The sequence below is a fragment of the Myotis myotis genome, unplaced genomic scaffold, assembly GCF_014108235.1.
Source record: "Myotis myotis isolate mMyoMyo1 unplaced genomic scaffold, mMyoMyo1.p scaffold_m19_p_2, whole genome shotgun sequence".
In the NCBI taxonomy this organism is placed as follows: domain Eukaryota; kingdom Metazoa; phylum Chordata; class Mammalia; order Chiroptera; family Vespertilionidae; genus Myotis; species Myotis myotis.
The window spans coordinates 113860682-113875687 of NW_023416324.1; the positions used below are offsets into that span (position 1 = coordinate 113860682).

The 15006-nt window shown below is 40.9% G+C and overlaps 1 protein-coding gene across 1 annotated transcript in view; it reads left to right on the forward strand.

The window, feature by feature from the left end:
• Positions 1-15006, forward strand: part of MED12L (mediator complex subunit 12L) — a 423259-nt gene that overhangs the window by 82608 nt on the left and 325645 nt on the right. The window contains exon 5 of the mRNA XM_036350497.1: positions 6422-6613. Within this exon, the coding sequence (XP_036206390.1) occupies positions 6422-6613 (192 nt within the window). The remainder of the gene's footprint in view (positions 1-6421; positions 6614-15006) is intronic.

The following is a 15006-nucleotide window of genomic DNA, read 5'->3' on the forward strand; positions in this document are numbered from 1 at the left end:
AAATCTCCATCGAGTATATCTGAAATTTCTTCATTTAATTTTTTAATGTGCCCATTTTTTGGACGAAGAATTGCATATATATATATATATATATATATATATATATATATATATATATATAATTGATTTTTCACAGAGAGGAAGGGAGAGGGATAGAGAGTTAGAAACATCGATGAGAGAAGAACATTGATCAGCTGCCTCCTGCACACCTCCTACTGGGGATGTGCCCGCAACCAAGGTACATGCCCTCGGCCGGAATCGAACCTGGGATCTTTCAGTCCGCAGGCCGACGCTCTATCCACTGAGCCAAATCAGTTAGGGCTAGATATATCTATAGATATACTATTTCCAAAGGCAGCTTCAATAATAGATCCATTACAAATCATTTCATAGGGGAGTTCAAGAATATCCATTCCTAAATGAAAACTGCTATCAAGTTTGGCATCTCCAAGTTTTACTAACCATTCACTATAAGCAGAATCCTCTGATCTCATATTTGTTGTAAGAGACAACTTTCTGAAACATCCCCAAACATTACAGTACTATAAACTTGTTTGTACTATGGCCGATCGCATAGCATGCGGCACAATACTGAGACGTTGAAAATCCCAAGATGGAGAACTTTCCACCAAATACAACATTCAGATTCATAATTTCTCTTAATAATCTGTCTATGGCATTTATAGCATGACTGGATGCCATGGTGCATTCATCAGTAATGAGAAGTTGGGCCTTTTTAATAGTTTTAGCAACTTCACTGTTTATATCGAGTCTAGAAATTGAAGTTTCCTTTAATGGAATTGGTAATTTATATTGGTAATGAAAGGTTATTCCACCAAGAAGTAAATTTGCAGCAATTCCTAGACGCTGTGGGTAAAACAGTACCACCACAACCTCTAATATAATGTATTAAAACTTTATACAGATATGCAGGTGAATAGGATTCCTAGCTGGCAGGCCCCTGACAGCAAGCTGGCTACCTGTCGATTCCGTGAGGAATGGGGCTCCCTCCTCCCTCCTGTCAGGGTCTGGTTTGAAGACCGGCCACACTCCCTGTTGGGCCAGACCCAGAGTTCCACCACGCAGTGGCCTTCGCCTCAGCAACCCAGGACTGACTGCTGCTGGGCGCTCCTGGCGCTGCGAGGGTGGGTTCTTCCCTCAGGCCTCCTGGGAAGCAGCTCTGGGAGGGCCCAGCCATTGCCAAGACGACCCCTGCAGGACTCACTTCCTTCCCGTTGGTGGAGCCTGGGATGTGACGCCGTTACACCCAGGGTTTTTATATAAATAGATCTTGAGCATTCTTGGCAGTCTGTGCACTCTCAGTGGCAACTATTTACTGATTCCAAGTGGGAAGCAATAATATTGATCTGAACAGTTTTCTCTTAAATCCATTTCCATGATGATGATGGGAATCAATTATATTTTTTATTTCAGTCACTCCTGATAAACAACAAATTTGAAGAAATAATAAATATCTGAAAAATAAAAATATACAATCAGAATGTTGTGTTAAAATTTTCTTGAATTAAATGTGTGCTTTTTTCTGTGTGGTTATGTAATAATTAGATATAAAGATATAATTATTTTAATTTAAAAATATATATATATTTAAATATATTTTATTGACGAGGAAGGGAGAGAGACAGAGAGTCAGAAACATCGATGAGAGAGAAACATTGATCAGCTGCCTCCTGCACATCCCCCACTGGGGATATGCCTGCAACCAAGGCACACGCCCCCAACCGGAACCGAACCCGGGACCCCCTAGTCCGCAGGCCTACGCTCTATCCACTGAGCCAAACTGGCTTCAGCTAAAATATATTTTTATTGATTTCAGAGAGGAAGGGAGAGATAGAAACATCAATGATGAGAGAGAATCCTTGATTGGCTGCCTCCTGCACCCCCCACATTGGGGATTGAACTCGCAACCTGGGCATGTGCCCTAACCAGGAATCGAACCGCGACCTCCTGGTTCATAGGTTGATGCTCACTGAGCCACATCAGCCGGGCTGATGTTTAAGAAATTTTTGAGTTACTTCTATTTTTCAAATATTAAAATATTTTTATTAAATTGAAAGCATTTTACATACTAACAAAAAGAAATCAAACATGTATACAAATTTCTATGCTTTTTCCCTCTTTCCCAGACATATCCATTATTAAAGGATCTGTTTTTATGTGCCCATATGACAAACACATGTAATTGATAATTTGCTATCAACTGAAATATTATTTAAATGATGTGAAAGAAAACAGAAGCATTTTCCACAGATGATCCTATTGACTAAAAATGTTTTTAGTTTTGTCTTTTTCCAATCTTGACAACTTTTAACACTGCAACCACAATACTATATGTTGTAATTTATGTTCTACTTTTTTTTATTGTAGTAAAATATACATGACATAAAATTTACTATTTCAACATTTTAAAATGTATAGTTCTTTGGCATTAAGTACATTCACCATGTTGTGCAACTATCAGCACTATCCATCTCTAAAACTTTTTCATCTTCCATAACATATACTGTTAAAAAATGAAACATTTTTGTATGTACTTTTCCTTGAGGCTGAAATATTCGTATTAATAATAATTAATGGATAGATAACATTTCATCATTTATGTGCTATAATGGACCGAAGGTGCTAGGCTGTTGCCAGTTTCTTATGGTTATTAATACAGGTTGTAGTCACAGTTGAACATGTAGCTTTTGTTCTTTAGTATAAATTTCTAGAAGAATATTGCTTCCCCAGAGGGTACATTAGTCTTCTGGAGCTGCAATAATGAAATACCACAGACTGGGTGGCTTAAACTAGAGAAATTTGATTTTCTGAGATCATTTGTTTTCTCACAGTTCCGGAGGCTGGAAGTCCAAGATCAAGGTGTCAGCAGGTGTAATTTCTTCCGAGGCTTCTCTCCCTTGGTGTGCACATGCTGCCCTCTTGCTGTGTCTTCACCTAGTTCTATCACTGTGTGCATGCATCTCTGGTGCTTCTTCCCCTTCTTATAGTGACACTAGTCTTACAGGACTAGGGTGCCACCCTTATGACCTCCTTTAACCTTACCTCTTCTAAGGACCTGTCTCCAAAGACTGTTAGGCTTCAATAACTGAATTTTGGGAATACACAATTGAGTTCATAATAGAGAATATGAATGTTTTGTGTCTCTTTATTTGAACTTCCAAATAGTTCTGTTTTATCAGGTTTTATGCCAATTTAAATAACAGTAAATAAAAATATCACCCATCACAACTTCTGCCACTGTCACACTTGCTGTGAAATTTATTCAAGAAATCAAATCTTCTGAGGGGAATTTATCTCATGAAATGTGTGAACTCTAGTGTGTAGCCTCTAAACTGTCTCCATTTTCTTATTGAATAAATTATTTACAAAATATCTTTGGATGGATGGAAACAAATTTTAAATTAAACCTTATCTCATACCTTGTTTGAGAGAGTACAAATTGTTATAAATCTTATGGAGGTCAATTTAGCAATACTGATTAAAATTAAAGAATCATAAAATCTGGATTCTGGAAATCTATCTGAAAGCTATAGTTGTACATGTATGAAGTAATAAATAGGGAAAGTGATTTGTAACAGCAAAAGTTTGGAACAAACACTCCAAATGTCCATTAATTAACAGGTGCTTGATTAAATGAATGTGGTACATCCACACAGTACATTCTTAATGTCTGTAAACATGAATGAGGAAGCTTTCCATATACAGAGATGGAAGGCTCTCAGGCATTTACTAATTATACAGAAGGAGGTGTGCCTGTAAGCATGTGTGTATTCACATGAAGAAACACTGGAAACACATAGGAAACTAATCAAAGTTGGTTACTTGATGGTAGGCATTGGGACTTGGGAATAAGGCTCTTTATATTTCTTGATTTGGGAATAATGTGAATATATTGCTGTTACAATAAAATAAAATGTGTGATCATGTTTTGATTTTTTTTTTGTGTAAGTCCCAATGTGCCTTTTATTCTACCTTGCTTTTTTGGAAATTTTGACTTTGTTTACAGTATGTGGTTGTTCACCAGGTATGTTAGGGAGTATAACATACATACAGTCACCATGTCCCATTGCTATCAAGTACATAGAAGAGAGTAAAATTGTAAAGCAGGTTTCTCAGACTAGTTTTTTAAAACATAATTTATGCCTTGGTTTATGATGATTAAAACACTCATACATAATTGCAAATAAGAAACCTTTTAAATGTAAAACAGTTGGCATAAGTAGGTGTTTTGTGCCCATGGTCCAAAGACCAAACATTGAAAATCTTTAAATTAAACAATTTGTGGCCCTGGCCATTGTGGCTCAGTTGGTTGAGTATCATCCTATGCACTGAGAAGTTGCAGGTTCGATTCCTGGTCACAGCACATGCCCAGGTTGTGGACTCGATCCTCACTCAGGGTTCCTGCAGGAGGCAGCCGATCAATGTTTCTCTCTCATATGGATGCTCCCCCCCCCCACCCGCCCACATCCCCGTCTCTCTCTAAAATCAGTAAAACCACATTTAAAAAATTAAATTAAACAATTTGTCATTATTAGTTGCTTGTTTTCAGACAACTGGTTTTTGCTAAGTTTTTGCATTTGTTTAATTTTCTGTTTGGGCATTATGCAAATATTTGCTTAAAAAAACACTGTGGGGTTGATTTTTTTAAAAAGTGAAACTTAGACTTCTTTTTCCTAATTACTCTAATTTTTATTACCATTTTACATCACCAAACCAAAACCAGACTTCCTTTTATTGTACATTAATCACAAGGATCAAAGATTTACAATTCACATAAAAAAATGCAGTACCAGCTCTTCACCCTGGTAGATAAATTTGGCTAATTGCTTACACCTGTTTCAACCTATAGACTAATTGTTTGGCTTATGAGCATTAACTAAGATAATGATTCTCATTTTGCTTCACAAGAGGAGGTGTTTTAATTTTAATCATGGTTGCCACTATCTGCTAACCCTATTGGGTGTATTTATTAGCAACTATCTATATATAGAAAAGCCCAAGTGACCAAATAACTGGTCAACTGGTTATAGGACATGCACTGGCCGCCAGGGGGCTCAATGCAGGAGCTGCCCCCTGGTGGCCAGTAAGCTCCCACAGCAGGAGCGCCACTCAGCTGACGGATGGATGCCAGATGCAGGGTGCCACTGTGGTGGCACAAGCCTCTCCCGATTGGGACTGATTGGGTGCAAGCCTATGGCAGGCACAGAGGGGCTGGGTGAGCAGAAACAGCAGGCAGGAGCAGCAGACGGTGTTGGACTGCTGGTTTTGGCCCGATCCCTGCAGGCCATGCTGAGGGACCCCACTGGTGAACAAATCTGTGCACCAGTCCTCTAGTTACTAATAAACTTGCATCATGTTATTTAAAGAATTCCCAGGGAATGAAATGTGATACTTTAATAGGATTCTTTGAAATTCCAACAGGATTTTGTGGATTTGTTGAATTTTTATTTATTTATTTAAATATTTTTTTTTTTATTGATTTCAGAGAGGAAGGGTGAGGGAGAGAGAGATAGAAACATCAATGATGAGAGAGAATCGTTGATTGGCTGCCTCCTGAAAGCCCCCTACTGGGGATCAAGCCCACAACCCGGGCATGTGCCCTTGACCGGAATTGAACCCGGGACCCTTCAGTCCGCAGGCCGATGCTCTATCCATTGAGCAAAACTGGCTAGGGCTATCTGTTGAATTTTTAGATACTATTTTATCTCTTTCCTTGTTGTCTTTCTCCTTCCTTTGTCCTCTTTTAATTTGGTTGATATGAAAATGCTGCAGTAATCACAGGAGCTTCCTTTGCTGCTTTACTCCTTTCAAATCAGGTGACAGTAGCTTTCTCTTGAAACACTTGTGCTCATGAAATTGGCAGCCCAATCTAAAATGTTGAATAGTTAATTTAATTGACTCTTATAATTTTCCATTTAAATAAATTAAATTTCTCTGGATTCTTTTTTTAAAAAGCACTGAGTGTAAATACAGAGTTTGCTTTCCAAAAATACATGCTATTAAGATGAAACAAGAAAAAGAATAATTACGCTGTGATTGATTACTAGGCTTTCTGTGCAACACCTCTCAGGAAAAATACTCTCTTCAATGGGTGTGCAGTATGAAAAAGGAAAGTACAGCCGAAGATTAAAGCAGAACCCATTCCCTTGACATTCAGGATGCAATTCATTTAATCTTAACAGGATTTCAAAGGTCTTTTCTTTTTCTTGAACTACTTGTTCATAAGAACAAAGGTGCTGTGGCAGTTTTTGCATTATGTTAGTCAAGGAAATCACAACTCTTGACTTCAAGGACTTAAATTGCCACTTCATTTTCTGATGGGCTGTTTGAAGATAAAGATACAATACTAATATACATTACTAACATAATTATTTTAAAATTTTTTCTCTTGTTTCCTCAGGTTGGAGCTTATTTTAGCAGCATATTAGCTGAGAAACTAAAGCTGAACACTTTCCAGGACACCGGAAAGAAGAAACCACAAGTTAATACTAAAGATAATTATTGGCTGGTTACCCCTCGATCGCAGAGTGCAATTCATAGTTGGTTCTCTGAATTAGCAGGAAATAAGCCACTTGCTATTTTGGCAAAAAAGGTATAAGTTTTTCTTACATTGTTTTAATTATGATCTTATAGAAATGAAGATGTTTGAGATAATGTTCAAGTATATACAGTGGAATCTCGGTTCTCGGTCTTAATTTGTTCCAGAAGGCTATTTCAGAAGTAATTTGTTTGAAAATGGAATAATTTTTTCCCCATTAGAAATAATGTAAATGGAATCAATCCATTCCAAACCCCCAAATAATTCCCCGTTTTACCCTTTCTTATAAACAATGCATGTCTAATGCAGCATCTTTGCTTGTTCATATATCACTGCCTCTGAACTGGCTAAACTGCTTTGTCTTTATCCAAATCAACAACAGGTTTTCTGCCTCTTCACTTGCCTGTGATCATTGTTTCTTTCATACCCTTAGCAACATTAGCATTCTTGATGGCCTCTTTATGTTTTAAAATTGTGTTAATGATTGATTTCACTAGCAAACACAGCATTCTCTCCTTTGTCATGTTGAGGTATCAGCAAGCAAGGGTTATCAGGTCAAAAACCTAAGTTTAGTTTCACAACCTAGACATTTTTTCTTTGAACAACTTGGTTGAGAACCAAATTATTCTAGATGGGAGACTCACATGAGGTTTGACCATATTTCTTTTCCCCAGTTTTCTCCCAAACTCAAAGTTTCAGTGCAGGTATACTGCACCAGGTATGTGCTATACATGCTATTTCCTCCTTATTTTGATGGGATGTGGTGCTTAGGACATCCATAGACCTAAACATCCACACAGTTCATGTGGACTTAAGGTAGAAACGGCTCTTAAATAAAAAACAGGACATAAGACGTTATTTCTATTACATTTTCAGTTTTCTTAACCCGGGATGTTGGAGGTGTGTTATGTAGAAACTAGAGGCCCAATGCATGAAATTCGTGCAAGAGTAGGCCTTCCTTCCCCCGGCTGCCAGCACCGTCTTCCCTCTGGTACCCGGGACCCAGGCTTCCCTCCAGCTGCCGGCAGACACCTGGGACCTGGGCTTCCCTCACAGCCCCAGCTTCGTCTGGAAGGATGGAAGGACGTTGGGAAGGACATGTAGTCTAATGAGCATATTACGCTTTTATTATTATGGATACTTGTTTAATGTTACTTCCTTGCCTTGGAAGGTAACCATCCAAATGATTTAAGCTAAGTCTCCTTTCTAACCAGTGGGATAAAGATAGTGATAGTGATTCTGTGTGTGCTTGAAAAATGTCTTTGAAAAAGTTTTAGAGCAAAATGGGCATGTTTGCTTATAGCTCCTGGCTTTTTGGAGTGGGAGTTGGGTGAGAGGGAGGGTCCTTTTAAAATCTTGCCTTTGGTCATTTTCCTCAAGTGGGAAATAATACATAGTTTAACAATCTTAACAATATAAACTGTCTTTTGAAATTTAGATGAGAGCTAGAAACCTCCCTGTTCGTCTTGATCTTTAGCTTCTTGCACACCTTTCAAAGAATCTGACAGGTCTTCTCATCTCCCCTGAAACCCTTTAGTTTTAAGGGTGCCCATCTTCACTCCTGATGGTAAGATTTCTTTGTCTGGCTTGGTGCAGACCTCAGAGGAGAGCTCCTTTGTTCATTCCTAAAGCAGCTCTTTGAAAAGAGTACCCACAGCTCCCATTGCCTTTATTTTGCCTGAGAGTCATAGCTTTGTGTTGCCTTCCATGGATTTCAGTGGTTAAAGGCAACTAAATCCTTGAAAAGCACAACAGTTAGCATAACCACCTCTTGCTACTCAGGTAGTGCCTGTCTCAACACAGCCTGAATCATGTGGCGTTTCTTTTCCAGTGGTGATCATGTGCTATGGGTGGGAGGGTGTGGAGGGCACCGGGGGAGAGACCTTGGTTCTTGTCTTCTTGAAAGAAAAATTTCAATCAAGACACAAAGTGTAGAAAAGCAAGCAAGAATTCATTGACAGCAGCAAAAACACACTTAGGACAGTGAAACAAGGGAGGGCTTAGAAGAAGGAACAGGAGAGCCTAGGCTGGGCTGACTTAGATCACTGGGAAGTCAGAGAAAAGGGGGCCTTGGAGACAGGTTCAGGGGGTTAACCCAGGACTAGCTGCCATTGCTCATTGCTCCCATGGTTGCAAGTCTCATGGGGTCCCTTGGAGCAGTGGTCGTCAACCTTTCAGACCTCATGGACCACCAGTGGTCCACAGACCACTGGTTGGCGACCCACCGACCGACTGACCAACCGACAGACCGTTGCCTTAGAGGTTAGGGGATACATAGGGGGAAGTAGGAGGGGCCAGGGAGGGGAAGTGGAGAGGGGGAAGGGAATGGCACCGGCATGCTCCCTGGAGAGAGAGGGCGCTGGGACCTTCATTTTTAGGGGTTTTTAAGGCTGGGCATTTAAGGGGGGTCTTTGAGAGGATCAATAGACTATTCATCAGCCTTATGCTGATGTACAAAATGAGATATATTCTCTCTGTCCTTGGGTGTGGCTGGCAAACTGCACTAGTTGGATTTCTGTTATTTGTCTCCCAGAGTGGGGTGTTTTAAGCTACTTACTCTCTGGTTGGGGAGGAGAAGTGCAAACCATTTACTCTTAAGTGTCCTTGGTTTAGGGAAGATAGGATTTAATTAGGTGGCCACAAACTACTGTTTAACTCTCTGTCTCAGTTTTCCTATTCCGCTTGTCCTGAAATTTTCCTAGCTTCTTACTGTTCTATAACACATGTACCACTTGGGCCCACTGTGGCCTATGCAAGGTATCTGGAGGCCAGACAAGTCAAAGGACATCCTTCCATAGTCGATAGTCATTGGCTTTCTAACAATAGTCCATACCCTCCATGTCAGATAGTATCTCCAACTCCTACATGGCCAGACTGACATCTTTCTTTCTAGGTTTTCCTTTTTAAAACCTTTCGGAATACATTTTGTGGATGTATCCTGGAAGGAAGTACTGGTGAGGAATTGAGGCCCTTGCTTTAGGGGTGCAGTGGTCTCATCTTTTAGATGGGAGATGGATTAGGGTGCAGTGTAGTAGCCATTGTTCTTCTCTCTTTATTAGGAGCTGCCTCTGGCCAAGTCAGGTGTTCCTCAAGTAAGTCCTGGCATTAATTTTTTGCAAGGTTAAAAATATTTTCTTGACAGGAAACCAAGATGGCGGCATAGGTAAACACCGGAAATTGCTGCCTCGCACAACCACTTCAAAAATACAACTAAAAGACAAAACGGACATCATCCAGAATCACAGGAAGGCTGGCTGAGTGGAAATTCTACAACTAGAAGGAAAGAGAAGAGCACTCTGAGACTCAGAGGAGGTGCGGAAGTAAAGTGCAGAAGGAGGCACACATGGAAAGGGCTGGCAACTGAGGACACGGTTGTCTTTTTCAATTGGGAGGGAGTCTCAAGCTCCCAACTGCTCTGAACTGCAGTTCCAGGTGAGTCTCTGGGGGACCCAGACTGATATGGGGAGAAACTGGACTATCTGGCATCGGTCGGAACTCGAAGGCGGCTTTCTCTCAGAGGTACTTACAGTGATTACCAGGACACTGAGACTCGGGGCCTCTTAGGGTAGGGCTAAGGATCAGCCATAGCTATTTGCTCCACCCTGTTGATCCCCTGAGACCCCGCCCCACTCAAGCTGTGCACAGAGGCTTTTGCATATGAAAGGCCTGGCCCTTTGCAATCTGAAAATTACCTAACAAACTGCAGCTGGGTCAGAGAGACCCAGAACTTCCAAAAGAAGGCCCAAGGCCCCACAGCACCTTGCATTGCATCACAGCTGGGCCTCATCTGGACACCTCCAAACCCCAAACAAAGAAGAGAAATCTGCATATCTCTCCATAGCTCCTGCTGGGTAGCCTCAGGCAGAACTAAATTAGCACCTCCTTAGAGATCCAAGAGCCAGTGTACCCAGTGGTCAGAGTGGGACCATCCAGATTACAACTCCTCAGATCCGTAAGGGACACACTCAGGGGGAAGACTCAGTGAGCATCAAAGCCCCACTGAAGCAAGTCTTGCCCCAGAAGGCTGTCTCCAGCACAGAAATTCTCCCACTGTAGACACAGCTGATTCTCACAGCCAATTGGCCTGGAGGTCAATTCCTCCCAGTGATACCTACAACAATCAAGGCTTAACTACAACAAGACTGTGCACAAAGCCCACAAAGGGGTGCACCAAGAGTGTCCACCTCAGGTAATTGCGGCGGCTGAGCCACTGGGCCCTATAGGACACCTAACACAGAAAGCCACTCTATCAGCACAGGGAAGCATAAAAAATGTGGAGACAAAGAAACAGGACACAAATGACAGAAATGGAGGAAAGAAAACTACTGGATATAGAGTTCAAAACCACACTTTTAAGGTTTTTCAAGAATTTTCTAGAAACAGCCAATAAATTTAGTGAGACCCTCAAGAAATCTAGTGAGACCCTTGAGGTTATGAAAAAGGACCAACTAGAAATTAAGCATACACTGACTGAAATAAAGAATATTATACAGAGTTCCAACAGCAGACTAGAGGATCGCAAGAATCAAGTCAACGATTTGAAATACGAAGAAGCAAAAAACACCCAACCTGGAAAGCAAAAAGAAAAAAGAATCCAAAAATATGAAGATAGTGTAAGGAGCCTCTGGGACAACTTCAAGCGTACCAACATCCGAATTATAGGGGTGCCAGAAGAAGAGAGAGAGCAAGATACTGAAAACCTATTTGAAGAAATAATGACAGAAAACTTCCCCTACCTGGTGTAAGAACTAGACTTACACATCCAGGAAGCACAGAGAACCCCAAACAAAAGGAATCCAAAGAGGACCACACCAAGACACATCATCATTAAAATGCCAAGAGCAAAAGACAAAGAGAGAATCTTAAAAGAAGCAAGAGAAAAACAGTCACTTACGTACAAGGGAGTACCTATACGACTGTCAGCTGATTTCTCAACAGAAACTTTACAGGCCAGAAGGGAGTGGCAAGAAATATTCAAAGTGATGAATCCCAAGAACCTACAGCCAAGATTACTTTACCCAGCAAAGCTATCATTCAGAATTGAAGGTCAGATAAAGAGCTTCACAGATAAGGAAAAGCTAAAGGAGTTCATTGCCACCAAACCAGTATTATATGAAATGCTGAAAGGTATCCTTTAAGAAGAGGAAGAAGAAGAAAAAGGTAAAGATACAAATTATGAACAACAAATACACATCTATCAACAAGTGAACCTAAAAATCAAGTGAATAAATAATCTGATGAACAGAATAAACTGGTGAATATAATAGAATCAGGGGCATAGAAAGGGAGTGGACTGACTATTCTTTAGGGGGAAAGGGGTGTGGGGGTTGTGGAAAGAGACTGGACAAAAATCGTACACCTATGGATGAAGACAGTGCGGGGAGGGGGTAAGGGCAAAGGGTGGGGTGGGAACCAGGTGGAGGGGAGCTATGGGGGGAAAAAGAGGAACAACTGTAATAATCTGAACAATAAAGATTTAATTAAAAAAATATTTTCTTTTTCTTCTTCTTCTTCTTCTTCTTCTTTTTTTTTTTTTTTTGTTGTTGTTAATCCTTACCTGAGGATATTTTTCCATTGATTTTTAGAGAGAGTGGAAAGGAGGGGGAGAGACAGAGGGAAACATGGATGTGAGAGAGACACATTGATTGGTTGCCTCCCGCATGTGCCCCAACCAGGACCGGGGATCAAGCTGCACCCAGCATGTGCACTTTATTGGAATCAAGCCCAGGACCCTTCAGTCTGCGGGCTGACACTCTATCCACTGAACCAAACTGGCTAGGCCAAAGATGTTTTCATTACAAAACCATTGAAGGTATTTTGAAGTATTCATTTCTTGGACTTTTCAAAAGTTTGTCCCCCTCCCCTCTCCAGCATATAATCTTCTTGGGACAGTAAAATCTCTTTCTGAGTTGGGTGAAAGAATGCATTCTCCACATTTTCTTCATATTAGAAAGTTTAAATACTTCTTTAATTTCTGGTATTTATCTGTGAGATGGCTGAATGCAGAAGACCTTCATTTTCGTGCTAAGATCATGAATCATCTTCCAGCTCTGATAGAGAGTTCAAAATAGTTCTATATGGGATGGATCAGGTTTCTGGGCCTGGGTTCTGTTACTATAAAGCTCTACAGCTCCCAAGTATGTAGCCATGGAGAGGGAAACAATGGCCTGCGAAGGGCCTTTTAACTCAGACAGGCTCAAGGCTGGATTTGGAGAAGGAGACTTTTGGCCCCTAAGGATACCCTTCTGGCTCTTGCACAGTTCACTATTTCTGATCAGGTATTCACTTCAGGTGTCTGTGGTCTATGGGTTTCCTCTGGCCTATACCACTGTTTAGTGAGCCGCTGATGCTGATGGTAGCATTTATCCAAGGGGAAGGGTGATGCCAGGATGGAAAACCATCACATGCTAGGTGTCTTAGTTTACTTTTGGTACTTACATGCAGGTCTGGCTTGATTCAGACACCAAGCAGCTGCAGGGGATTGCCTAGGTTCAGCTACAAGTTCAAGTCAGACGGTTTCTTTGTTCAAAATAGAATCCATCACTGTAAGGAAGTTCACTTGGGTAAATATATTTTCCTTCCTGAGTTCGCCCGAGCTGTAAATCGACAAATCCATCAATGTGTGTCTTTTCCTTAATTAACTTTCTTCACGTATATTCTTCTACATCCTAAAGCCCTTGATTTGAGTCAACCATTTCTTAGGGCTCTGCCATAGGAGCAATGAGTGAAACTAGAGGTTTGCCTTCTGCTGTTATCCTAAGACCTGTGGCTCTGTTTTGTTTGCTATTTCATCTAAACATTTCACTTGTTCAAAAACTTTTTGTTTCCTCCTGTCAATTTCTATTCAAAAGAAATACTTTAGGCATTTATAAAAGATGCGATCATTTCTTTGGAGATGCTAACTTTACTTTTTGCATTTGCCTATTTTTTTAGGTCATGGTATTATAATCTTTGGTATGTTTGATTAAGAGGCAGCCAGACCCCCAAACTGTGTTCTGAGTGAGAAGCAGCCACTCAGATCTTGAACTGAATAAATGATAAAAATCCCGAGCTTTATGCCCCCTGAAAGATGTGCCTTGTAAGTTACATTTTCAAGAGATTTTTTTTTAAATTAATGCTCACCTGAAATTATTTTTTCCATTGATTTTTAGAGAGAGTGGAAGGCAGGGAGGGGGAAAGAAAGAGAGAGAGAGAAACATCGATGTGTCTCTTCGATTGGTTGCTTCTGTACATGTCCTGACTCAGGCCAGAGAACACACCTGCAACCAAGATACATGCTCTTGACCGGGAATTGAACCCGAGACCCTCAGGTGTGCAGGCCAGTGCTGTATCACTGAGCATCCTGGCCAGGGCTCCAGACATTATTTTGTGAAAATGTATTGCTGTGGTCTGCAGAAAGGAGGCCTTACAGCTGTGGCCTGTAATCTTCAGCTCCCGTTCAGTCAGCTTTGGACATGTAGTTGCCTCGCAGGGGTATGTTCTCAAGTCAGCACCCAAGGCAGGAACTGCACATGACCACAAGTCTGTTAAAGGGCCCATAAGAGACAGTATGTGGACACACTGCTTCTCAGTGCAGTCAGCTTTCCTTCAGTGTTGGAGCAGCTTGATGCTCTTTGGTAAGACCCAGGTGATTTCAAGTGAAGTCAGATGACATTGCTTTGTTTTATAAAAAATACTTAGCTTTCATTTCTGGGATCACACTTTGTATCAAATATATGGATAGTTAAATTTATAACATATATATGATATAAAAATCCACTGACTAAACGAGGATTTGGCTAACTAAGAGAAAAATGTTGTGCTATATGAACCGGTTAGCTGTTTTGAAGCCTTGATTTCTAGCACAAAATCAAACAAGAGTGTGGGGCAGAGAGACTGAGGCTCAATGTCCATGGTGTGGTATTTAGGATCCTCTTAGGAGAGGTCACGTTCATGGCTTGAAAACAATTTGGCTGGCATGGAGAAATCTTTGGAATTGGCAACAAAAACAAAACTTGTTATAATTTTGATATGTAATTCTTTTGCTTTACCTTTCCAACCACTCGGTGAGATGGACCTGGTTGGTATTATTGCATTCATAAATGAAGAGCCTGGCAGGGATGGGTTTAGCCAAACAGGCTGGTGCCACGAATGGAACAGAGAGGCCCTCGTCCCTCCTGTGGGAAAGGGGGTTAGGGGAGCTGCCTGCCTCTCCCTGTCACTGCTTTGGTCCTGCTGTGTCATAGTCGGTAAACCTTTGTCCACTCTTACTCTAGTTTCAGAAATGTATATAGATAAGCGAGGCTGTCCTAGGGTATTTATGAGGAATTCTAAGAGTGGATTAACTCTTTCAAATCATGTGGCGGTACATGGGGATACTAATTTGCTAAATAGTACCTTTGTGGTCTAAAGGAAATAGTTAACTGCCCCAAGTGCCGACTTTCCATCAGCGAATTAATTACCCACCT